This window comes from Streptopelia decaocto (genome assembly GCF_964273445.1).
Source record: "Streptopelia decaocto genome assembly, chromosome: 2".
NCBI classification, from domain to species: domain Eukaryota; kingdom Metazoa; phylum Chordata; class Aves; order Columbiformes; family Columbidae; genus Streptopelia; species Streptopelia decaocto.
In genome coordinates this window covers 6,647,659-6,674,593 of record NC_138655.1, presented here as the reverse complement: position 1 = coordinate 6,674,593, position 26,935 = coordinate 6,647,659, and the positions used below count along the sequence as shown (strand labels likewise).

At 39.5% G+C, this 26,935-nt stretch overlaps 1 protein-coding gene across 1 annotated transcript in view; it reads right to left on the bottom strand.

The window, feature by feature from the left end:
• Positions 1 to 26,935, bottom strand: part of FAM135B (family with sequence similarity 135 member B) — a gene marked incomplete at both ends in the record, with an annotated part of 144,170 nt that overhangs the window by 10,003 nt on the left and 107,232 nt on the right. The window contains 6 exons of the mRNA XM_082045143.1: positions 1,718 to 3,779; positions 4,836 to 4,990; positions 9,769 to 9,842; positions 12,533 to 12,688; positions 16,735 to 16,784; positions 19,826 to 19,979. Coding sequence (XP_081901269.1) covers positions 1,718 to 3,779; positions 4,836 to 4,990; positions 9,769 to 9,842; positions 12,533 to 12,688; positions 16,735 to 16,784; positions 19,826 to 19,979 — 2,651 coding nt within the window. The remainder of the gene's footprint in view (positions 1 to 1,717; positions 3,780 to 4,835; positions 4,991 to 9,768; positions 9,843 to 12,532; positions 12,689 to 16,734; positions 16,785 to 19,825; positions 19,980 to 26,935) is intronic.

Here is a 26,935-nt window from a genome sequence, read left to right as displayed (position 1 = left end):
TGTAGCATTTTGCTAGCGTAAGATGCATTTATAGGCAGGTAGGACGGGTTGTCCGCATTCCTCAGACTGTATCTACCTCAGGTGGTAGATATTTTTGTTTTGGTTTGGTTTTGGGTTCTTCTGAAAATACCCTACTTTCCCAAAAATAAGACCTACCCCAAAAATAAGCCCTAGCATGATATTTCAGTATTTGTGAGGATGCTCGACATACAAGCCTTACCCCAAAAATAAACCCTAGTTACAGTTCATAAAAAAGTAAATTTAAATAGTGTCCAGGCAGCTATAAATGTAAAAAAGTAGTAAGTTTTGTAGCAAAAAATACAAGACCCAGTCTTATTTTTGGGGAAACAGGGTATTTTGTAGCTAAGAGGAAAAGCAACTCAGTGCTGAAAGAATTAAGGTAAGACCTTTCCTAGTCAAGGCCTAAAATTAGACACGCAAATTCACTCCGAAGCATTGTGCTGGCTGAAGGCACCAAACTCTTAAGTTGCTTTTTGACTTAGGAAATCTTAGCTTTTAGGAATTAGTTATCACAACATAAGTGTAGAATTACATAGAAAAGTGTAATGAACCAGATTAGGAGATATAAACCTTTAAAGCTCCTGAATAGCTTAAGGACACTTGATACAATAGTGAACAATTACATCAAATCTACTGACTTTAAAGGGACACAAACCCGAAAAATTTAGCATTCAGGCCATGGATCTGGAGGCCCTACATTCAAATGCATGACTACATGCTTAAATATTTTGCTTCACAAAGAAGGAACAGATTTTGTGGTTAGATTATGCAGGACTTTCAGCAGGGTCTATAAAATGAACCCCAAGAGAGTGGGGAAAAAAAAAAAAAAAAAAAAGCTTAGTTTGCAAATAAATTTAAATACAGAGACAACATTTTTGGCAGCTGAATGGGTTGAGAAATTCCCATGCCACTGTTTTCCCTCAACACAGCAGAGACACAAAAATATGACAGAAGTATCTATGTAATAGTGTGTCAATCTGTGAAATGGGCCACTGTGACATCAAAGTCATGATGTGGCACCTTTGTCATGGGAAAAGAAGCAAGAAAACAAAATAATAATGCTTCTTCTCCATCTACCCAGGATTCAAATTCCCTCATTTTTCTAGTTTGAGAAGCTGAAGCTGAGACCCTACCAGCCAGTCCCTGCTCCTGTTTCCTAGTTTAGCTAATGAGTGCAATTATTTAAGCAGAAGAAAAAAACAAGTTATGGCACTGACATACTGAATTGAGTATCTGGGATCAATGATCAAGTCTGGGTAACCTTGACTTCATGAAGGAGGGCCAAATCTTAAAGATTATTTAGACACCTACTAATAAATCTCACTGTTTTTCATGAGGATTAAGGACCTAATGTCTTTTACAATCTCAGTCTCTCAGTGTTGTCATAATTTATTTATTTTATATAAACCATTTGCCTAATTGGCTTATTTACACTGTAATTCTTCAGGCAGCAGATGTCTCTAAAGGCAAGCTTACAGTATGCCAGGGATGTAAAACTCATTTTCACTACTCCTCCTCTTCTACAGTCCTAAAATTACATTCTGCTTCTTGAAGGCAACCATGAGGCTGATGTGGCCCCTGGTGAAAATGAGTTTGACACTCTTGCAGTGTGTTTACTGTGTTAGGGCCCTGAATTTTGCCAGGGTCTCTTGACATTACAGTGGCACTAATGAAGAAAGTAATTAGACATTCTTACTTCATCATCCTCTCATTGGTGTCTTCATCCATCTCATTTGAATTAGGAGAGACAACTCCAAAAGAGCCGAGAGGCTGGCGTGTGATGGGGAATGCAGCCTGCTTTGCAGAGAAGCCAACCATAGCAGGGGTTTCTTTAAGCACAGAAGAAAAGGGAAGACACGTGGCTGTGCAAGAGACGGACAGGTTAACCACATCAACAGCCTTTCTGCTTTCCAGGGCTACTCCCTCTGTTGTTGCCAAATGAAACCCGGTGCCATTAGCTACAAGTTTATGCTCTTGACTGTTGGGTTCCTGAGGATATTCAGCCTTGTAGGATCCAGCAGCAGAGTCTGCTGAGGCAGGTGAGTCATTGAGCTCAATTTCTTGTAACCCCTGCATTTCTGCATATGCTGCTGGGCTGTCATCAGCAAGAGAGCTACCACACTGTCCTTGCATTGAGACAAAGTCTTTTGAAGTCTCTGAAGGAGCTGGAACAGGATAACAAAAATCTGTTACCAGCTTCATGCTTTGTGAGAAACTCTCCTCTCCTGAAGTTCTGCTATTGGAGTAAAAGCCTTGTTGTATATTTGAACTATCCAGCTTAACTTTGTCTTTTGGATCCTCAGTGCATGTATCAAACTTATCTACATTTTTGTCCAAGTAATTGCAAGGCTTTGGTGTTTTTAAGTGGCATTCACCGTTGGTGTCCAGTGACTGGCACTCAGAGCCATTGTCTCGGAGATGCTTTGGACAGATGGGTGGTTTTGCATTTTCCAAACTATGGTAGGTCTCTGGTAAACCTTCCTTCTCCTCCTCCTCTTGTAACTCAGTGTTACTGCTACTGTGTTTCATGGAGGGTTTGGCATGTCCTCTTGATTCTAGTTGTCCATTTTCAGCAGTGATTTGACACTCAGAAAAGTCTACGGTTAACTTTACATCTCTATCCTCTGTATCTGTGGGACTTTTCAAGTTTCCTTCTGAATCTTCACTGTGTTTGGATATATCCACCTCCTCTGCAGGCTCTTCTGGGCTGCTGATCTGAGGAGCCGAGACAGATTTTGTCAGTTTGTTAAGCTCCACTTCCTTCTCCTCTTCCTCAAAGGGCAAAGAGCTGATGGATGTGAGCGATGCTTGGATCCCACTGGGCAAGCTGGTATTGCTTTCTGTGTGGCCACCCTCCAGGGAATTTCGGTGGATGGCGTGCCTTCGTACCAAGTGGTGCAGGATCTCCCGATCACTGGGCAGCTCCAATGCCCGGCTACGAGCATCAGACCATGCCACTGAACTTGGTTCACTTTCTATGCCTGAATCAGATATTATAGAGGAGGATCTTTTTATAACCCCTGACATCACGGTAAATTCTTCACACTCCTCACCTCGTTGGTCCTTTGCAGACAATTTCGCTTCAAAGCTGTGTGTGGGCAAACCTTTCAAAACAGGGAGCAGAGCCTTGGTGTCTGGATCTCCTGTTTTTTCAAGATTGGTTAATTCATTCAGTGCAAGCTCAGATGAAGTGAAATTATTCTCCGGATGACTAGATTCCTCTATTTTATGTAATTCAGTCCTGTCTTTCAAGTCATCAGTTCCACATGCTCCACACTCATACTGAGCACTAACAGTTAATGTGGACTCACTTTTATGGGAATCCTTATTGCTAGGTTTCGTATCATGATAGGTAACATCTACCGCAAGTCTCTTGTTTTTTAATAAAACTTCCTCAGGTGTTTTAAAGTCTTCTGATGTGCATTCTGCATTGCCTGGCTCTGAATCAGAAGTAGTTTCCGTACCTGAAGCAAAAATATGTTCATGTTTCCTTTGGCCTTCTTCGTTCACTGTACGTACCTGAGATGTGGAGCACTGGTTTAAACCCTTAGCTGTATAAGCAGCACCTTCAGTACTGCTGTATATGCAGGAAGGATTCCCATTTATCCTGTCTGTGTGTATTAACAGAGTACCTTTCCCAAAGTCTCCTTTCATTAATGCAGTAGCATCATTTGATGCAAAGTCTTCTTTGTCATCTCTTACTTCTGTTTGAATATTTACAGGAACCTCAAAATCTGGGAAAACTTCCAAATTCTGATCTGCAAGAAAGGAAGAAAAAAGGAAGTGGTACCTGCAAGAACACAAGAAATTGCTGCACGGTGGTGTGGGACTTTGCTAAGCGATTGTAAGGTCTAAAAAGCTATGTATATTTATATTATATAAATTATACATAGATTAGAGGCACATTACAAATGCGAGTGTGAATTTCACTAGAATTACTAGAATTACTCACTAAACAGTTATAGTTAAACCATAGAAGACAATATAAATAAAATATACTTTCTTCAGTATAATTATATCTAAACTGCTAGTTTTTACAGCATAGGTAAGAGAAACAAAGATGACACTTCTTTGTATTCCTGCTGTCATAAAACATTGTTCAACTCTTGCTTGTGAGTCAGTTTAATACTCACTTAAATAGTTTAAATATCTGTAATGAGCATTGTCAACATTTAGGCAATTTGGTAACTCTGGAAGAGTAAAAATTTTGGACCACAAGGCATACACACTAGACTGTGGTCACCTATAACATTAATACATATTGCTTCCTTGCTAATTGTAGTAGTTGAATAAAAAGTAAAGGGAACAAATGGCTATGAGTTTTTACTACAAATCTGCAGAACTAATAACTCTTAATTAAAAATTTGATTTGAGTACTCAAGGGGAGAATATTTTTTTGGAAAGCAATGCTGCCTTTCAGGGACAGTGTTCGGCTTTATGCTGAAATCATGTTTTCTGTTCTGAGTTTTCTTACCACTAGATGTCACACTAGGTATGATATTCACAGTGCTGTTTTTCTTTTTAAATTGGTACCATAAAAAAATTCCAAAAGATCTTGTTTTCTTTCTATATTTCTCCTCCATCTCTTGTAACTAAATGGCTTACTTTGAAGTTAAGAAATATGAAGCTACAGGAAACACTCTAGTTTGCTAGTAGGGAAAACAGAAGAATTTACCTATATTACACAGTAGATCACACTGATTCAAGCCAGAGCTGGTCCAGGGGATGTGAGATTTCTTACCTTGGGCTGGGGAAGTGAACCTCTCTCAGCTCAAGCTGGCTCATGAAGCTGTACCTTGTGGGGTTCCACTCACCTTTGCAAGGCATGTCCATGTACCTATCTTCAAAGATTACTGGGAGAGTGTTCCAGTCCCCATCTATGTCGAGGCATTCTGCCGGAAGTGGAGGCATGCTGGTGAAGTACTCCGAATTACGAATTTCTGTAGAAATCTGTCCATGACTTTGGATCCTGGCAGCAAAGTACAAAATAATTTGAGTGTTTGAGTAGTTACCATGCTGTTTCTCCATTACTCCTGCAAGTCTGGCAGCCGAGCTGGATATGTAGGCAGAGGACAACACAATGTGCTTGAAAGGAAAGAAGTCAATATTGTCTACCTGGGGGATACTCAGCTCTCCTAGGAGGTTTTTGCGAGTTGATTTCTGTCTCTCAGTTAGAAATAAATTGAACTTGCATACACCTTCACGGCAAAAACTGGCTGAGGCTGGATCCCTCAGCTGGCCTTTCAGTCAGGAAAAGAGGTCTGCCACTCTGTCTGTGGCAAGGCTTTCAAAACCCAAATACAGGAAGTAATAATCAAAAATTTGATTGAGCAATACATCCTAGAAGGATGTATGGCAGGCCCTCTATATCACTTATACCATGCCTCAGAGCACTGTGATATACATACCTAATGCATCTGGAAAAGCTTGGACACATCAGTTCAGCTTCTGCCTGTTGGCAAAACTAGAAAGACCATTTCCATCTTTTGGATTATGTAAAACACTACCTGGCTTTCATCAGTGACATTAAATTAGCACATGAATGTGGGTTCAGCTATAATAAATACAATAATTTTTAGTTCTGATGAGCTTCCTATCTAAACATCTTCCCGAAAAGGTGGGGAAAATGTCAAATACAAAGTTTGTTAATTTGTGTTGACTCTTTGATCAATTAGTCTGTTTATCCTAAAGAATAAATAGGAAGACAAAAAAGCTTTTCATGGATGGCTAGCTGGAAGGAATTCTGCAAAGATCCAAAAGACAGCAAAATGGAAATATTTCTGATTAGCATTGGCAAAAAGCATATCATCACCATGTGGCAATTAATTGGACACACTTTACACATTATGAAGCAAAACTCAAACAGCAGGTTCATGCCAGCATCGAATATTCCTATGTCCAGACACAAATAACTTGTTCAGCTTCAACTTCAGAACATAACTGTTGCTGTCTGTCATTTGCTCTTACCTGTAGGCCAGTTATTTTTTCATCAAAGAGAAACAAGTCCTGGTTTGCTAAAACATGACTCAGACAGGAGTCACAAATAGCTAACTGCTCATTCTGGCCTGCAGCAACACCTGGGTATTTGGAGTTAACTCTTAGCATCATAATTCAGTTATCACTGACACACTAATTAATAGTAGCAGCACTTTACTAAAGACCACATGTAAAAATAATAAAGTAAGACTGCTTCGAGACCAAACTCTGGCACAAAAGATGAATCATTGATATTGAAAGGTGTGAGAAAAAAATATTTTCTCTGTAAAATATTGGAAGGATATGTCACCTGCTAGAGGCTCTCACTCTGTGCAATACCCAGCCTAATGAAAATGGTGTGTCCTCTCCTGTCCTAGCAGTCAAAGGCTGCCAGGCATGTAGGCATCGCACAGAACTTACAACAACAGTGCAGGAAGAAAAAAAAACCCTCTTGTCTGGTAAGAAGCAAGAGGGAACTGGGGGAAAAAAACCCTGTTACTCTTTGAGGCGATTTTACAGCACCTGGGACATTGGGAGCTCATCTCACCTGGAGCCTCTGTGAACCCAGTTAATACTCACTACTGCCACCCCTAACATTAATAATACTTTGGCAGCCAAGACACTGCTTTTCTAAATGCACAATCAAAAAGAAAAGATAACTCTGCCATGAAGCCCACAAAGACCTAATTTACTATAGGCCAAATGTCAAAGCTGTTAACTATTTCACCTTTTTTTTTTCTTTTACTCAGTCTCCTTGATAATTAATGAGGAAAAAATTGTTTTTCTGTAAGAAACAGGCTAGTTCTGTGGCTGCTAGAAGAAATAAAAGCATTTCATGCAATTAGGCTTCCCCCTGTGCAGGGTTAGGTTTGCTTGAATAAGGCCATGAGTGTCTGTGCCCTCACATGATGATCTTGATGTGTGTTTTTTCTTTTACATAGCTCACTTAAAACCTGACATGAGAGGACAAAGTGAGCACAGCTGGTGTTGCTCTAATTTGGAAGAAAAAGGTAGCCTTGTAGAACCCATCTGCTAATGAAGTCATGGCCCTTTTTGCTAACACTGAATCAGCCCTAATGTCCCTAGTGACAGGTCTGAGAAAGTAATTTTCTTCTTTTCGCAAGGTCAGAAGCACATGTCTCACTTAAGCCTCATCATCCTCACAGGACTTGATGTCATGACCTTTAAGCTCCTTCTGAAAGATGGATTTCCACACTGCTAGTGCTGTGGTCCCCACCATGGAGGGGCTGTTTCTGTGCACATATAGTCCAGACATCTCTCATTGCTCAGAAATTCAAATCTGAGCATCTTTCTTTGAACTCTGCCTTCAAGGGTCAGGTCCTGAGTATTACTGTACAATCATATAATCATAGAATGGTTTGGGTCGGAAGGGATTTTCAAAGGTCATCTAATCCAACCCCCTGCAATGAGCAGGGACTTCTTCAACCAGATCAGGTTGTTCAGAGCCTTATCCAGCCTGGCCTGGGATGCCTTCATGGACGGGGCAACCACCACCTCTCTGGGCAAATCCTGGCTCCATATTCCTAAAGCTGGATCGTTAATACACACCTCCCCATCCAATAATCTTATATATCCAAATCTGGACAAGGCAAAGTATCCGGGTTCTCTGAAGCATTATGCAGCCAGTGGACCTTTCTGGAGTGAGACATGGCTTTTAGAAGCTCAGGACTTTTGGAAAATGGTTGGTTCAGTAAACTAGCATCCAAATAAAACAATTAGGCTCTATTTTTATTTGAAAAACAAAAACATTCTTTCTCTGGTTTTTTGGTAGTTGCAGCTGAAGTTCTGAGAGGATCGAGGCAAGAAGGTTCTTGGCAGGATTGAATCCTGCAAAATATGTGTATAAATCAGCTAGAATAAAGGCCAGACAGCTGACTAAAGCCTAATCTCCAGGCAACTTGTTCCAGTGTTTCACCACCTTCATAATAAATAATTTCTTCCTTATATCCATGTACTCTAGTCCCAATCATTGGCTAAAACTGGAGGCAGGATTTGCCCTGGTGTAGCTGTAAAACTGTCTCTTCATACTCTCCAGCTTGGCTCCAAGTAAAAAGTGTCAAGCAGAAGGAAATGCTTACCTTGCCAATGTTTTATAACATATTTTTATGAATTCAGACCAATGCAACATTTGTTTTCCCAGACTGTTTTGCACTGTTGATTCTTGGTCAATAGACTATCAGATTTGAGCTTATATCACACCCATGGTTTCTCCAGATAACGTGGTGTTATATTCCATTCCTGTCTTCCACTGCTACATCAAGTGAACATTCACAGCTTTGTACCGGCTGCTTAATGCTCCAGTCTACATTTAAAGATACTTCCTGCTATAGAAAGTAAGGCTGGACTAAACATGAAAAGAAATCCATGACTGCCTATTCCCCAAAAGAATATGTTAAGGATGGCATAAAGCAAATGTTTAAATCATAGGATCAGAGGATCATAGAATCATTTTAGTTGGAAGACATCCTCAAGATCATCGACTCCAGCTGCTCCAGGCACTAAACCATGTCCCTAAGAACCTCATTTTTAAACATCTCCAGGGATGGTGACTCCACCACTGCCCTGGGCAGCCTGTTCCAATGCCTGACAACCCTTTCCATGAAGAAGTTTTTTTCTAATATCCAATCTAAACCTCCCCTGGTGCAACTTGAAGTCATTCCTTCTCATCCTATCGCTACTTGGGTGAAGAGACCAACACCCTTCATCATACAAACTCCTTTCAGTTAATTGTAGAGAATGAGAAGGTCTCTCCTCATCCTTTTTTTCTCCAGGCTAAACAGTCCTAGTTTCCTCAGCTGCTCCTCATCAGGCTTGTGCTCCAGCCCCTACTCCAGCTCCGTTCACTTCTCTGAACTCACTCCAGCACCTCAAGGCCTTCCTTGTAGTGAGGGGCCCAAAACTGAACACAGGATTTGAGGTGTGGCCTCACCAGATGATCACTGCCCTGGACCTGTTGGCCACAGTATTCTTGATACAAGCCAGGATGCTGTTGGCCTTTTTGGCCACCTGGAAACACACTGGCTCATGTTCAGCCTGCTGTCATTAAACACCCCCAGGTCTTTTCCCCCAGATACTTTCCAGCCACTCTTCCCTGAGGCTGTAGCGCTGCCTGGGGTTGTTGTGACCCAAGTGCAGGACCTGGCACTTGGCCTTGTTGAACCTCATATAATTGGCCTTAGCCCGTTGATCCTTCTGGTCCAGATCTCCCTGTAGATCCTTCCTACCCTCCAGCAGATCAATATTCCTGCCCAACTTGGTGTCATTTGCAAACTTACTAAAGGTGCACTCAAACCCCTCATCCAGATCATTGATAAAGAGATAAAATAGAACTTTTAAGCTTTTCTTGATTGTCAGCAGTCATTTGCCATTAAAAGTGCCACTGGATCTTATTTTGTGGGTTTAGGAAGTTAATTAAAGGCATCAAAAATATTTCTACCTGTCCTGAAGGTGACGGTGTTGGTGAAAATGTGCTCTGAAAAGAAATGAACACAATTGCAACTGAGAAGATGTGTCGGGGAGAGAATCTCATGCACCATATCCCTAGAATACAGAAATCTTGAAATTAACAATGTTTGGAGCCTGACTGGAGTCACTTCTGACACTGATTTTGATGATTTTACAATACAGAGGTAGGACAGATCCAGTGGCTTCTCTAAAACCTAACTGCTCCATGGCCAGCAGAAAAATCTTTTAAACTACATTTTCATTCATTCCCATGACAGAGGAGCATTAACGGTTTATTTTACTTACAGGCCTTCCTGAAACGTGAGCACAGTGGGTTTCTGGTGCTCGGTACAGAAGAAGGCTTCTGAGAATCTCCTCACCTGAGGGAGAAACACACAAGTTAAACCTAAGATCTGATGAAAGGTGCCAAGTACAATCAAGCTAATGACAGACCAGTGACTGTCAGAACCAGATTCCTCAGTATGCTCCATCTGTTTTGCACTACTCTGGTGACAGAAAGAAAAAAAGAGCTCAGTTCTACTTTACTTTCCCAGTCCAGCACAATGCAGTTGGTGGTGTTGTATATTTTGCTGGGAGGTAAGAAGTGTCCCTTGACAATAAGTCAAGATTTTCTTATGTGCATCTCCTGTCTACTTTTCTAAAAACTGTCAAATTTAACATTTTCCCCTGTAATCTTAAAATGGGGAAGACTTGTTCCTTTCTCATCATGAAAATCATGTGGCAGCAGTGGAATGGGTTACTGAATCAGGACAATTCATAATTGATCATTTCTTCTATGGGAACATCCACAGTGACTCCCAAGAGAGTAAAGTAACTCTTCAATATCAGCCCAGAGGAGAATAAGCCCTTTCATGGTAGAAATGTATCTGCCTATGTCATCATCCTTACAAATGAGAGCTCTTCAATTCTCTTCATGGACATTACATCTGTTCAGTGTTGGATAATCAATTACAAAAGAGTCACAGATCTGAAGTAGCTGGCAGAGCACAGAGTGTGAAATAAGCTATAAAAAATTCAGTGCTGCTATCTTCCCTGGAATAAGCTTTGAGTTTCAATGAATCAAGCATAATATGTAATCAAGTGTACTAAGCTGTTAAACTGCAGCCCATACATTACTAATAATATTTGTAAAAGTGACCTCTGATACAGTGTTAGAATATAGCAGCAAAATGTATATGTCATAGCATCTCTGCATCTCCCTAAACCCCAGCTGTGCCTCAACAAACAGCCCTTCTGAAAAAAAGGACTAGCATCCCTTCAAAAAGATTCTACCTTAATAGTATGACTTTTCATCTGGAGCTCTCAAACTGTTTTCCAGAGCTGGAAAATTTTAATTACACAGAGCTTACATGAGGAGGAACTGAAGCACATGAAGTTGTATAATTTGTCAAAGACCAAGCAGGCAGTCAACATCAATCGAAGTTGGAACCACAGGCTGTGATTCACCTTGCTGGGCCTGGGAGCATACAGAATTGGTTCCTTTGGCTGAAAGCCACACAGTTCCTCTTAGAGTCAAGGGAGACCCAGTCTCAGCATCAGCCACTTAGTCACCTCTTCCTGAATTTTATGCTTCCTTTTTGCAAGCTCACACCATGCTCTTGGGTTCACCAACCAGAGTTTCTCTTATTACTCTAGAGAATAACCAGGCCTCCAATAACTTTAACAGGAACCAGAACATAAGCTGGAAGGTCAATACTACACTGTAGATGCCTAAAGCTAAGCAAGGTAAATCTTAGCCTTTCCTCTAATGATTAGTTCAGACTATGAGTTCAGCTCAGGTGATGTGCTGAATTGATGTCTGGTCAATAACCAAAAACATCCTAATGGAAGACCCAGCATGCATCAGATAAGCAGATCTGATAGTTAGCTCAAAAGACAAATGCTTTTCTGCCTTCTTTATTATCAAGTACAAGAAACAATTTCCACATGTGAATAGTATTAATATTTTGTTGCGTGCACCTCACTAGGGGGACGGCAAGAACTATATATGTATATATGCATACATGTGTGACATAGTAAAGAGAACAGTGTTGGTTTTTGCTGGGGTAGAGTTAATATTCTTCATAGTAGCCAATATGGTGCTAGGCTTTGGATTTGTGCTGAAAACAGTGGGGATAACACAGGGATGCTTTAGTTACTGCTGAGCAGTGCTTACACAGAGTCAAGGCCATTTCTGCTCCTCACATTGTCCTGACAGCGAGTAGCCTAGGAGTGTACAAGGAGATGGGAGAGGACACAGCTGGAACATCTTACCCCAAGTGACCAAAGGGATATTCCATATCATACGACATCATGCTCAGCTTATAAAGCTGAGAGAAGAAGAAGGAACAGGGGGGTATTCAGAGTGATGATGTTTCTCTTCCCAAGTCACCATCACGTGTGATGGAGCCTGGCTTTCCTGGGGGTGGCTGAACACCTGCCCGCCCATGGAAAGCAGTGAATGAATTGCTTGTTTTACTTTGCTTGTGTGTGTGGCTTTTGCTTTACTTATTAAACTGTCTTTATCTCAATCCACAAGTTTTCTCTCTTTTACTCTTCTGATTCTCTCTCCCACTCCAGTGTAGGGGAATGAGCGAGTGGCTGTGTGGTGCTTAATTGCCATGTGGGGTTAAACCACAAGAAGAATAAATCAATATTCCACATGTTAGTTTTGTGAAAGAAGTAAGTTTAGATAAAATAATCTTTTTTATTCTTTTTCATTGCAATGCTTGTGTTTTTTAAAACAAATGTTTATGATTTATGGATATCTAGTAAGTACAGGTGATATCTACTTCTTCCACTTGTTCCACATCAGATTCTGGTGTTCAAAGTGCTCTCATTTTGCACAGGATCCTGGGTCCCATAAAAGCAACAGCCTTCATTCCAGAAACTGAAATCTGTGATTTTGAATCCTGTGCTTCACCTCTTCTTCACCTCTTTTCCTGCTAACCCCAACTCCAGTAAAAATTCATATGGGCAGAACAGTATTGGAAATATGTATCCAGATAAATTATTAATGTCTATCCAGAGGTTACCATTACTGAACTCGCTTTTGACTTCTTAACATTACCCTTAGCATGTGATGTTCCTGAGTCAGATAAGCTGTGACTTCCGGATGGAGAGTTGCTACTTCCAGGAACTGGGTCCACAGGGTGAGGAGGTGGGAGCAAAGCCAGGCAAGGTCCTTGCTTATCTGTTCTGCTATCTTCTCTGGATTGCTCAACAGCTGGAGGAGAGAAAGGACATTTTGAGATCAAGACAGTGAAAATAAGGAAAATCAGTTAATATGTTAGATTAACTCCTTTTAGGAAGAACAGCAACAACAAAAACAAAAAAAAATCCTCTTATTTTAAAATTAATATAAAAGCTAGAATTTTTAGTTATTTTACCCCAAATAAAGCTGGTGAGACTTTTGCTCTTGCTCTTCAAAATCCTCACATTTTAGCTCAATGCATCTCAGTTACACAATTGATGAGCAAGAAGTGGGAACAGCCTCAATTTTTGCAAACGTTTTACTGCAGATGTAGTTATTGAGGGAAAAAAAAACCCAAAGCCGCTTTCAAATTATCCAGCAGATGGTGCTGGATGCTCTGAAATCATAGACCACAGCCAGTCATCCCCTTCCTGATAGTAAAAGAAGCCTTCTCAGCCATGTCACACTAAGATCCCAGATGGGTGATTTGTTGGGGGGGGGAACGAGCAACAAACACAAAACAGTGTGTTCTCAATATATCCTGGAGTTTGCTGTTGCTTCTCTCCCACACTACAACACACTGGGGCCCTCTGTGCCCTCCAACTCTAGGTTGCAACTCAGTGTTAAAGCTCTGCAGCCCATGAAGTATATGTCGTAACTGAGCCTTCATCTATTCCTAGGGTCCCTACTGCTTCCATGAAACCAGTAATACGACCAGAAACACTCCAGAAATAATATCAGAGGAACTGCTTATCTGTTCTTGGCCAGGTCTTTTATTCCCTAGGACTGCAATCTAGCTGAAAACCTGCTTGTTTTTCACATTTTATTATGCAGGTAGTTTCCAGATCGGTGATGCTGCAAACTAAGCCATGATTAAAAGCAAATTATCTGTGTGAGAGAAACAGAGAAAATGCTTGTGTGGATAACACAGAAATTGTCACTGAGATTACATTGTTTGGGTGCCATTCCTTTGTAATGATTTGTCCAAAATGGTACAAGCTCCAGTACCGATTCCAGTACTGGAAAAATCAGAGGGATGCTGGTAGACAAAACATTCTCCCAAAAATTTCTCTTTATAGAGTCATGGCACTACCTTACTTACTGCACTCAATTTTATGTGCTGTATGTTTTGGTTTTGGGTTTGTTTTTTTTTTTTTTCTTAGTAAGCTGCCTCTTACATCATAAACTGAAAACATAGCTTTCAAAGAAGATGCATTATTAATATAAGCCGTACTAGGAATAGGTGTATGATGACTATTTTTCTATTTTATTGGTTCTGAAACTTTTGGATATTATGGAGAGGAAGGCAGGAATTGCTCTCCAATAGTGTAGTTGACACTCATTGAGCTAAAATACGAGGGTTTTAAAGAATAAAAGCCAAAGTCTCACCAGCTTTATTTGGGGTAAAATAACTGATAACAGAGGAAGGAGGGAAGGAAGGAGGGAAGGGACGGAGAAAGGGAGGGAGGGAGGAAAGAAGGGAAGAAGGGAGGGAGAAAAGGAGGGAGGGAGAAAAGGAGGGAGGAAGGGAGGGAGGGAGGGAGGGAGGGAAGGAAGGAAGGAAGGAAGGAAGGAAGGAAGGAAGGAAGGAAGGAAGGAAGGAAGGAAGGAAGGAAGGAAGGAAGGAAGGAAGGAAGGAAGGAAGGAAGGAAGGAAGGGAGGGAGGAAGGAAGGGAGGAAGGAAGGGAGGAAGGGAGGGAGGAAGGGAGGGAGATAGGGAGGAAGGAAGAAAGGGAGGAAGGGAGGAAGGAAGGGAGGAAGGAAGGGAGGAAGGAAGAAAGGGAGGAAGGGAGGAAGGAAGGGAGGAAGGAAGGGAGGAAGGGAGGGAGGAAGGGAGGAAGGGAGGGAGGAAGGGAGGGAGATAGGGAGGAAGGAAGAAAGGGAGGAAGGGAGGAAGGAAGGGAGGAAGGAAGGGAGGAAGGGAGGGAGGAAGGGAGGGAGGGAGGGAGGGAGGGAGGAAGGGAGGAAGGGAGGAAGGGAGGAAGGGAGGAAGGGAGGAAGGAAGGAAGGGAGGAAGGGAGGAAGGGAGGAAGGAGGAAGGGAGGAAGGAAGGGAGGAAGGGAGGAAGGGAGGAAGGGAGGAAGGAAGGAAGGAAAGGGAAAATGCTTACTGCTAACTGTGAGAGTCCTACTGCTACACACAGGACAAGAGCTGAGCAACACTAGTGGTGCAGGTCAAATCCCAAGGACTCAGCTCCTCAGACCAAAACCCAGCAATTAAAATTATCACCAAATGCGATTCTTACTATTCCATTCACATACCCACTGCTGGGCTGTTCCCTGGGACTGCATCTTTCAAGCCCCACTCAAGGTACTCTGGCTTTAACAATACTGTCACACAAAACAAATCAACAGTGTGGGGGTTTTTAATTATTATTTTGAAGGAGTTATTTTTGCTTGTTTGTTAACAAATCAACCACACAATTAAAAAAAATATTTCCTTCCATTTTCTCCTGCATTGAGTATCTGCTGTGTTCTTGCATTGAATACAAAGCTATGGCAGGTTAAACTAAGTTTTTCTCTTCTTTCATTTGTATTTAATTTTAAAAATGTACATGGCTCTGGTAACACAATGGCAATGGGAGACTAACCCTACAAGCTTCTCTCTGTATGTTTTTTTAGTAGAGTTTTCTTCCCTTATAAATGGCTGTTTTTTGTATGTTCTGCTGAAAATAAATTATTCCAGTTCACATACTCCCAGAGACAAAATACTGGCAGAGTATTGCCAATACTAATCTGTGCACCATGCACAGGTACATACAACTTCAGCATTTACACTGCAGTGATGGTCAATGCTGTGTCTATGTCACTCCAATATTGTACAAGATCTCAACGTTTATGTTTTCAGAGCCTTTGCAATTTCGCTGTCTTTATAATCAAATTATGCATAGATGGAGAGAAAGTTATCAACCCAGGATGCCAAGAAAAAATGTTTTCACAACATTGAGGAAAACCAAAGTTTTTACAACACGCCAGAGAACCAGCTGCTCTAGATTTTGTGTTCACCTACTTGTTGCTACACTGTTCCCAGCAGCTTTCAAACAACAGTCAATACAGTCTGGTTTTATTAATATTTCCATACAAAACAAGTCAATAAGCTTTTTGGGAGAACATGAACTGGGCAGGAATTAGAAAATACAGATAAATTAATGCTGGCATTTTCTAATGTATGCCAAGCCAATTTGGACTTTCCCAGACTCATAGAAAATGAGTCCAAACGAGTCTCTAGATTGTGTAGTCTGACCTCCTATACCCTTACAGCTTCTAAATCTGGTAGACCTGAGTCCAATAACTTATGTTTTTCTCAATTAAATTTATAAGAAATCAGATTTCTTGCAAAGTATTCAAGTCATGACTTAAAATTAAGAAATTTGCTATTTCAAACATTTTTCACCCATGGCTGACAAACATTAGCCCACCATTCGTAACTGTGAATGTACTTCGGGTGTTATTTGGTTTTAGCTTCCCTCCGTTGCTAATTAGTCATTATGCCCTATGCTGTCCCTCTTGCTAATAAACTAAGTAAATCAAATTTATTAAAGCTCTGATTATAAATCATTTTCCTCAGTGATCAGCTGATGCTTGTATTTCTTCCTTGCACCCTCGGCAATCTGTCTGTGTCTCGCTTAAAATAAACGTGATAGAAGCATGTTCAAGAGAGTAATTCAGTCACTTCTGTGCCAAAATTACTTTTTACTCTCATGAACCTCCCTAGACATTTAGGCTTTTTTATTTGAGAAGATATGATTGTACAACCTGCCAAAGTATCTTTTCTTCTGTCAATGTAAAAGCTGAACCTATCTACAAATCATTTTTTCTCTGCACATTCTGATTCTCAGGGCTAGGCTCACTGAAGGATGTTAAATCAATCCAGCTGGTGACTTGTTAAAAGTGACAGAAACATCTTGTAAGTGAGTAATCAAAATTATATTAAATAGTTAGTGGAAGAGAAATGTTCAACAAACTTTCTGGTGACACCAAATTCTCCTTCTCCCCACTCTGATATGTGAGTGGGTTGTCTCAGTGCACTTGAAAAACAGACTTGAAAGACTAGTGGGCAAATGCTGTTGAAGAAAATACCTGTAGCTCCATACAAATCTGAGATAACGTCTCTTCCACAGGTAGCTCCTCTAGGAAATAAAGACAAAAAAAAAGAAAAAAAAAAAAGAAAAAAAAAAAGAAAAAAAAAGAAAAAAAAAGAAAAAAAAAAGACATGCAGGTATGAGAACAGTAGATGTGAAATGTTAATGCTCTGCTTTTTATTCAAGTGAGAAATAGGTCATTTGATATTCTTCCCCAACAGAGACAAGTTTCAGTTTGGATGTGGGCACTCCACATCCCACCTTGTACTCGTGCAGGTGGAGGTACAACTTCTGCTTATGTAACCTGGACAACTAAACATATAGAAGTTCTGAAATGTTGTTTTCAGGACAAATAAAACATAATTTGGCTTTTCATTGTCTAACCTCTCTTTTACTAGAAGTTTGCTTATTAGCCTTTGGTATTTGTGTCCAACTCCAGAGCTGAAGGCAAAGTCTCACCATTGCGAAGTCTGAGCAAATGATGTGCAAGAAATGGCTCTCCCTGTTGTGCGACATAGGACTGTGTAAGTGGTACCAGATGTCTCACAAGTAAAAGATTGGGCACATCTGTATTGCCTGTGGAGTGTGAAGTACCTCTCCACTCCTCCAGCAAACAGCAGCATTTTAAGGTAGTCCTGAGAAAACCCAGCACAGAGACTCCACTTTAAATGCACCACAGACTATAAGGCAAAGGAGAACATAAATCAACTCTCCAACTTGGGCAACTTGATTTTGAAACATGGAATTTTCTAATAGTATCCATAAAGAAACAAAGCAGAACAACCAACAGGCCAATTCCCCTCCCTAGTCCCCAAATGACTCTTTTTAAATAGTACTCAGGAATGGAAAAGGACAGACTGAGATGGGTAACATATTGAAAAGACCATCCGTAGATGGTAAAATTTTGGACACAATCCTCCCCACTTTCAATGTTTAAACTATTTTTTTTTTATATACTACTCAGAAAACTAGAAAAACAAATTAAGAAATTCTGCAGAGATTTATAGTCTTGGATTTATCTTAACTATCTTTAGAACAAATGACAAGATTAATCTGACCAATGCAGATGTTTACAAATGAATGAGACACTTGTATTCTACTCCTTGTCAGTGGAGAAAAATGAGTAAGCACAAGGTGCCATCCATGCCGTCACAATCAGAAAGCACTACTTGTCAGATAACATTTTATTGTCCTAAATGGGCCTGTTTCTCCCCAATGACTGTAAGAAGATGATAGATATAAAAGTTTGCTTCATATTCATCATACTGGGTGAATCTTAGCCCCCATAATTTTGCACAGGTTTGCAACAGGCACCAGAAGATTAGCCTTAAAACCAAATCTTCAGTAGATTTTCAGACTATGAATAAAATAATGCAAATTGCACTCTGCTCAAGAGGCTAAAAAGGGCATTTACATTTAGCCAATTTGCATGCGTTACAACAAGTACATTTGCAAATTAAGTGGCTGCTTCAGTAACAGTAGTAATTTGAAAACCAAGCTAATTGTATTTAGAAAGCCAATATGTGCTCTGATGTTGTTCTGGAGTTGTGGTCAACCAACCACATGTAACTCTGCCATTGCCCAACCTATAACCCTGTCCAGGTGAGACACAGATCATCTGTTATATATGCCTATTAACCAGGATGCCTGAAGCATGTGTTCTGTTGCCTATTGGATTCTGAGAACTCATAAGTTGCAAATAAAAATGCTGTATTTTTTTTTTTTTCCCCGTTGCTGGATTGAATAACATAATATATGCTTGTCTCACCCTATAAGTTTTAGGTTATCTTGAAGTGAAATATATATTCAGGACAAAGGCATGAAGTGGAAAATAGGAGCTATGAAGGTCATAAGACTGTAAAGCATAATGTAATATATTTGTTAGTTCTTGGATACAAACACTGTACAGTGAAACTGGAAAATGTTTTTTTTTTTTTTCTCTTTTCAAATCTACTGGCCAATGCAATTGACTGTCCTAATATGATTATCTTTGAAATATAACAAACTAATAACTTCAAAACCCGTACACCTAATGACAAAGACACAAAAACACAGATGTGAAATCATGAGCCATATTTCTTGAATTCAAAGAAGCAGATGGGAGAGCAGAAATTAGTTGGAGATGTGCCTCGTTTTCACAAGTCATGTTGTCATTACATACAGAATCACAGAATCAACTGGGTTGGAAAAGACCTCAGAGATCACCAAGTCCAACCCTTGGTCCAACTCCAGTCCATTTACTAGATCATGGCACTTAGTAAGTGCCATGTCCAATCTCAGTTTAAAAACCTCCAGAGCCGGTGAGTCCAGCACCTCCCTGGGCAGCCATTCCAATGCCTGACCACTCTCTCTGCAAAGAATTGCTTTCTAATATCCAGCCTCAATTTCCCCTGGCAGAGTTGAAGCCCATGCCCCCTTGTCCTATTGCTGACTGCCTGGGAGAAGAGACCAGTCCCCACATAAGTAAACACAAATTGCAAAGCTGCATCCCACAAATCAAGCCAGCCAGCACTTGCACATTGGACCTATGAGGCCTGACCAGACAAAAAAAGCTTCTGCCAAAATCAGAAAATCTATTAAACAATTGAATTAGGAAGAAAAGCAGAATAATTTTAAATAGCAAGTTGTAATTACGTAACTGTCAGGGCAGAAATAAAAAGCAAATGGTAAATGCGGGAGTATTTTTTAAAAACACTCATATCACCTGTCAGATTTTTCTTTTCAGTTTTAAAAATACATTTAATCAAGAGTAAAAAATATGTTAGAGTCTTCCCCAGACTTCATGGCATTTCAGAACTGGAAATCTAGTTCTTCAAAAAGTAAGGCCGAAAAAATCACTGAAAGGTAATATTTTGAGAAATTTATCAAAACATTTTACTTCTCTACATATAAGGCCACATCTTATAAAAGTATTTTCATAAGTTTAAAAGGCAATAATCTTTAACTGTGTGCCAAAATAAACACTAATCAGAAAACAAGGACAAAAATCCTCTAAAATCTATGAATAGCCCAAGAATTTGGTACTAAAATGTTTATTGAAAATGCAGCAGTGTAAAATATTCAGTGATTTTAAATGTCTGCTGACTTACCCAACTTCAGCTGTGGTAAATCAGGAATCTCCTTCATTATGAGGGTGTAGTACATGTGAAGTCCTCTTTGAGCATTCAAGAGCAGAAGACAGAGGTCCTTATGCCATTTGTATGCGTGCTGCATGCAGTTTTCAGACGGGACATAAAAACTGCCCTGTGCAACAAAAGTATCGAGAAAACAAAACACAGAGATTAAAATTAATGGTTTGCATTTGTACCAGAGGTTTCCACAAAAATCCAGCTGTGGGAAGCCTTTCATTTCTAATCAAGCAGCTGGCACTCAAGAGAGGTTTTAACCATCCCTACCTTCTAGCCACCTAACTAATCAGGTGCATAACCATAATAGTATCTCATTCTACATGTACACTTTGCCCGTTAGGTCCCAGCAACGTCATCACATGTACGAAGACCCTCAGTCCAAATAGTCCAACAGAGAAGTCCATCTCTGTCCTTCACACATATCCCACTGCAGAGCCAACATCTCCCCATAATGTAGACAGTGCTGTGCAAAACATACCCTCTGCGATAGGAGGAGTGGAAAGGACTATAAAGATGGATACACTCACTTTCCTTTTTCCTCATGGTCTCTTATCCCTCTCTGCAAATCTTGTAGCTTGATAGTATCACAGTATGCTTTGTTATGCATACTAGCGAAAAAAATATAGATGGCATTCCTATCCTATCAACAAATATGACTCACTCTGTACTCCAGGATCAATCTCTAGATTAGTATATTTCTTGTGGGAGGAGATGTAATTGGACAGATCACAGCATGTTTCACACAAAAATTTCCAAGACAACATATTTACACTTAGAACATAAGCTGAGTTTGCATTAGGGTGCCATAAATCAAAACTTTTCACTTCTGTCAAAAAACACCGCTTGTATAAATTAGTCATATTTGAAATTTGCACTGCTCAGACTTAAAATAGAACTATTTATTAAACTGTGGTTTTGTGCCCAGGGTTTCATGGAGAATTGCAAGGAGTAGTATGACAACTATCAGTAACAGTTAGTGTTTCTGTGGTCTGTCTATGCATTTTACAGTTTTCATCCAATGATGCAGTAAAATGGTATTTGAGCACTTGCAATCAATGATTATGTCTGGTTGTTGTTCCCCGAAACAGGACTAAGTTGTGTGTATTGCAGAAGAAGAAAGGGTTGTGAAAACAGAGAAGTGAGAAAGCCACCTAGGTGCTCTGTCCTTGAAAGATCATGTAAATGGAGAATACATCTGAATCTGCTTTTTACAGCATATGGGCTGCACAAAGGCACCAGGATAAAGCTCTCACTGTTGCATGACTATGGAGAAACATGAACAGTTTGTAACTTAGTCTACTGCTTATCACTGATGGGGTAAGAATACAATTCCTAAATGCCCACTAGGTACTGGTTGCCTTTTCAGATGCTGGTTTTGCATCTCCTAGAGCAACAGCGAAGACTCACCAACCACACACCAGTTCATCTCCTGTGGTTTTCTCCCTTTGACTTCCCTAAAGCCTGTGTTTCATTACTTGGCTTAAGCTGGGGTGTTTCTCTCAGCTTTCTCATGCAAATCTTCAATATATTAACTAGCATTCTGTGGTAGACACAAAGGGGAATGCTCATCCTGACTCACAAAGAAATGGTTGATGATGAAAATTGATGGAGTTAGTTGCTCTTGGAAGGCTTCAAAACCTCCACCCTCAGCATGAATGTATTTTACTCTCACCATGGAATATAGAAATACTGCTGGAAACAACAGAAAATTGGAAGGCAATTGATATATATAATGCAATGAAAAATGTCTTATAATACATCGCTGATTTTTTTTAGGCAAAAAATTACTCTGGTGTTTAAATGCTAAACTGATAAACAGAAGCAAAAATGTGAGATAATTTCATAGTTCACATCAATACTATAACATGGTATTGTGCAAGACTGCATTTTAATACAGCTATTTGCAGGCTTTCTTGGCATTGATTACCACTTAAAACTAAAAATAAAATCTGGAACTGAGCTTAAAAAAAATGTGTGAATTGAAGTTGTTGAAAATCTTTATAAATTAGCTCTATTTATTATTTTTTTTTTTAGTGTTTGTCCAAATTTGTTCTTTATAATTTGTCAAGATGCAGATGATATAAATGTGTGCCTAGAGATCTGAAAAGATTGGTCCCAGATCTCCTTTCTCTTCCTGTCCCAGCTCTCTGGAAGAAATATCTGTGCCAAAGATGGTGTTGTGCCTTGAGAATACCATTGCACGGGAGGAACAGGAATGCACAGTCACAACCCAAGGCAATGCCAAACGGGCACAATCCAGGCTGTGCCACACATGACTAAGGGGCCATATCATTCAGTTGAACCTTTTTGATGAAACTCTATAAAATAGCAGCTGACTTTGAAAAACAGTTGTTTAATGGGAACATCCAGGCTCATCTGAAAAATCATCTTGTCAAGGTGGAAAGAGCATGATAGAAAAAGGACAACAAGCTCCAAATCTCTGGTCCTTCAGTGGCTTACAGACATCACTGCTCTCACAGGACTGTTTCTTCTGAAAGTTGTCACACATGAATAGGATGGAGAGCAGGACATAAGAGTGATTATTAAACCCACCACAGGGACAATATAAGCTAATGCAAACTAAGATCTGTGCATCCTCGTCTGCAGGGAACCCATCAGGGCAGGCAGCTGTCAGATGATGTCATTATAAACAGTTTATCCATCACTCTTCACTAAGCTGGGAAATGTCAAGAAATGTCTTCTTTTGAGATGACCTGAAGATTGCAAACCTTCCACATTTGCTATTTTCATTTCTTCTGCACATTTATTTAGGTGGTCCCCTATTTCCTAGGCTATAGCCTGAAACATAGATTCAGAACACAATAGTTCAGTAACAAACATGGTACATGTTATTCTAAGGAAAAACACTGCTGTAAGACTAGCAGCTGGGAAAAAACAGTGGCTGTGACCAATTAAACAGCTACAAAACACTCAGCTCTCTGGGTTTCTTAAATCAGGAGGACAGATATCAGTTTAATTCTGGTTAAGACAAAACTCCTATTAAAACAAATGTTTATACTGAAGCTGAAAATCCCAGCTTGTAAAAAGCATGATGGATGTAATATTTATTGCCAAAGTATGTTAGGTTCCTTTGTAATGATTCTCATGACCTTTTGAGTTAATTCTTTTGGTCTACTGTTTTCTTAATCTCATTAGTTTCCAGGTAGACAGATTTTTCTAGACTACTTGGAAAATGAATCTGCACTGATTTCCTTTTCCAAGACCCTTCTCTATCTGTAAGAGTAGACTCTATGTCTGGCTTTTGCCCCTTTCTGTTGAAAATTTTGGGAGCATGTGAATGCCTGCCACATCTTCACTTCAAGGCTTACTCCCTAAAGGTACTCTGATACTGAGGATGGATGACAACATAAAAGCTAATAATACTGACACCAGAGAAAAGTATGACTTCCATTATGCCAACATCAACAGAGGTAAAATAGATCAAGAAAGACAAGACAGAATCACAGAATCAACTGGGTTGGAAAAGACCTCAGAGATCACCAAGTCCAACCCTTGGTCCAACTCCAGTCCATTTACTAGATTATGGCACTTAGTAAGTGCCATGTCCAATCTCGGTTTAAAAACCTCCAGAGCCGGTGAGTCCAGCCATTCCACCCTGGGCAGCCATTCCAACACCTGACCACTCTTTCTGTAAAGAATTTCTTTCTAATATCCAGCCTAAATTTCCCCTTGCCCCCTTGTCCTATTGCTGACTGCCTGGGAGAAGAGACCAATCCCCACCTGGCTCGAACTTCTCTTCAGGTAGTTCTAGAGAGTGCTGAGATCACCTCTAAGCCTCCTCTTCTCCAGACTAAACAAGCCCAGCTCCCTCAGCCTCTCCCCATAGGTCTTGTGTTCAAGTCCCTTTACCGGTCTCGTTGCTCTTTTCTGGACCCGCTCCAGCACTTCAATATCTTTCCTGACATGATGGAAAACGAGGCAATCAGGAAGATAATACAAAAAGCTGCAAATAATGGTGATGATTGCAGAATCTGCAATGATTTGGGTTTTTTTTTTTTCCTGTGATATATGAAACTCTGTAGCTCTGCCTGCTTGATCCTCTGAGGTTCTCCCAGTTTGGGAAACTCCCCTGTGCACTGTGGTAGAGAACTCTGATGCCAGTGATGCCGGCAGCTGAACTGCTCACCTCAGCAGCTGGATAAATGTAAAATAGTTCGTAGCTCCTTGCTTCTCAGTGATGAAATAGAGCAACTAATTTTCCTGTGTCAGGTGAGCACCTAAGTGCACACATTATATCAAAAGGGATCGATCACTTAAGGTATGTCTGCAGGATATCATGAAGAATTATGTACATATAGCCTTAATTTATCCATTTCTCAGTTTACTGAGGAGTGATGACATAGTGAAAAACCTTGCCAAATGCCAGCTGAAAACAACTGCCTACTGTTTCAGAAATGTGTTCAGTTCAAGTTGATCTTGTTCAGCAAACCTATTGCCCAACAATGGACTGTCACTGCCCTTTATCCATCTGTCCTCTAAGGTGTTCTTCTAGATTTACCCAGCCAAGTAAAATAGCCTACACAATCAACAACCCCAAACAAACTAAACATTCTTGACAATATCCTTGCTGAATACATTTAAATAAATCAGTCTTTTAAATGAATACGTTTCCTGTGTAATGCTCTTTTCAGTCAACAGATTTGTCCTATAATCAGAGTATATTGCTTTATAAATGTACTTTTCCTTTATAAAAAGAGAAAGGAAAATTACTTGAGAAAAAGAAACAGTGTAATTAAATAAGGTTCATGCCAATTCATTATTCAAATGCAGAGAGCAATTTCTGAGTATCCACTTCCAGTGTATTAAATGTATCTAATATCAAAAGCACCAACTGGATTTCACAGTTTGTAATATGCAGTAAGTTGCTTGTATTTTTTTCGTATTAAAGTAATTTCACAAGCTATGTTAACTATGTACATCGTTCAACAATAGCACTAACAGTTGGTAAATTAGATGCTTTATGTTTAATGTAATTCAAACAGTGCTTCAAAATTCCAATTAAAATTCGAATTGTTTGTCAAGAATTTTAAGATACTAAAAATCCATTCCAGGCTAAATAGACAAGTTTTGCAGTCTCCAACAGTCTTTCATTAGCAGACAGAACTAGCCACCTTGCCTATTTCTGGCAAAGATCTAGAGAACTGCTTGAAACAGAGGAATAAATGTCAGCATTCCAAGATGAATATAGTTTCTGAGAGCACAGCGTCTGCCCATTCATCTTCATGCCCATATTGGTCGCCTAAATTTTATTCAAGTTCCAAACTCTACTTCAGAGAGTGTTTCCTAGGACAGATTTCCGGTTATTTGGTGTTCGGAAATCAAATTATAATTATGGCTTGGGCTAATACATTATTGTTTGCACCTCATTTTATATATATATATATATATATTTTAAAGCAAGATTATTAAAAGATAAGGAATTTTGGTAATTAGGGATAAGACTGAAGCATGCAAGCAGAGGAATATTCTTTCACATGTGTAGGAACACAAATGAGAGTTATTTGTATTTTACACATATATTACATATGTTTGTGTTTTTGTAGACATAAAAGATAAGATTTCCAAAATATAATATATATTATATTACCTTGTATATATCTGTATGTACCCACATAAAAATATGTATATGCATATGTACGTTTCCATTCAGCCAGGGGAAAAAAATGAAACCAAAACAACTCTCCCTCAATTCACTGATCAGTAGAAAATAACTAGATCCCTGTGCCAGACAGTGAAAAACTGTCAGCAAATATGAAACCATACCGAAGACATGAAAGTCCACAGTAGCCAACTTGTGAATGCCGTTCTGTAGTGACATATCGTTTCCTCAGCAAACACTGTATATTCAGTCACGCTCTGTGTATGTGTCACCTGCCAGTGCTACCAGCAGTTTTTTCTAAATGCTGTCTGAATTTAGCATTCTTTGAGACATAGGAAAAGGTCCCCAAGACATTAAATGTCTAAAAGTGTATTGAAAATGGGCAGCCAAGAAAGAAAAGGGACTTTAAATGTTTCTTTAACAGAAAGACTGTAGACTACATGGAACAGACATGGTACACAAATCTTGATCTTATCTGGCAGAAAAATAATACATCTCTGTGTTTTCCATCTGTCAGCAGCAGACCTGTGAACACAGAACTTTCTTGAGCGATGGGTGACAACCACATAAGTCAGCTCCTATAAACATCATTCTTCTAATATCTACTAACAGGAAGACAACATGCTTATGGGAGAAAGAGTTATGGAAAATTGGGAAAATTAAGTACCTTCCATCAAACAAAGTGAAACCTAGAACCAAACATGTAAGATAAGCAGATATATTGGACTGGGATGCACTTGAATGTGCATATTCTATCAACTTAATGAATTGCCTTGATGGTATTGATTTACTAGTCTGCTATATAATATGATGGTTCATTACTCAAAGCTCTAAAATAAAAGAAAAATAATATCATTATGTTATATTTATCTTTGATTTATATGACACTAGTAACACTAATCAAAAGTGTCAATAAAAGACAATAGCTAGAAAAACATCTAACTAAAAACTAAAAAAAAACACTAAATCTGTCATGTAAGAAAACATAGGCTAGTATTTCATAAACGCAAGACGCAATTTGACATTTACATTAACTTTTAGAATCACTTTGTTAAAACCACTGGGATGATAATGCAGTGAAAATAAATCATATTTGAGATTGGTGTCAGATTTAGTGCTGATTTACACTTCGTACAAAATTAGCAGGAAGAAAGTATTGGACTTGAGACCATTGATAAACAAGAACCTTAAGGCTTGATAAAGAGCCATCTCTGAACAGGGAGAAGACAATCATCCTGGTCAGGTGTAATGGTTGGGTCTCAGTGTTTCAATACTATAAGTTATTGTTCAAAACATAAGTTGTAGATTTCTAATTACTAGTGGCTTGGAAAAAAGTGGCCAAGAAAGTATTTGATTCATCTAAAAATATAATTCTAGTTAAAAATAATTCCACAAGTCACATTAATTTCCCTTAAAGATCTTCTAGGAGAAAATTCTGGTAGAACACTAAC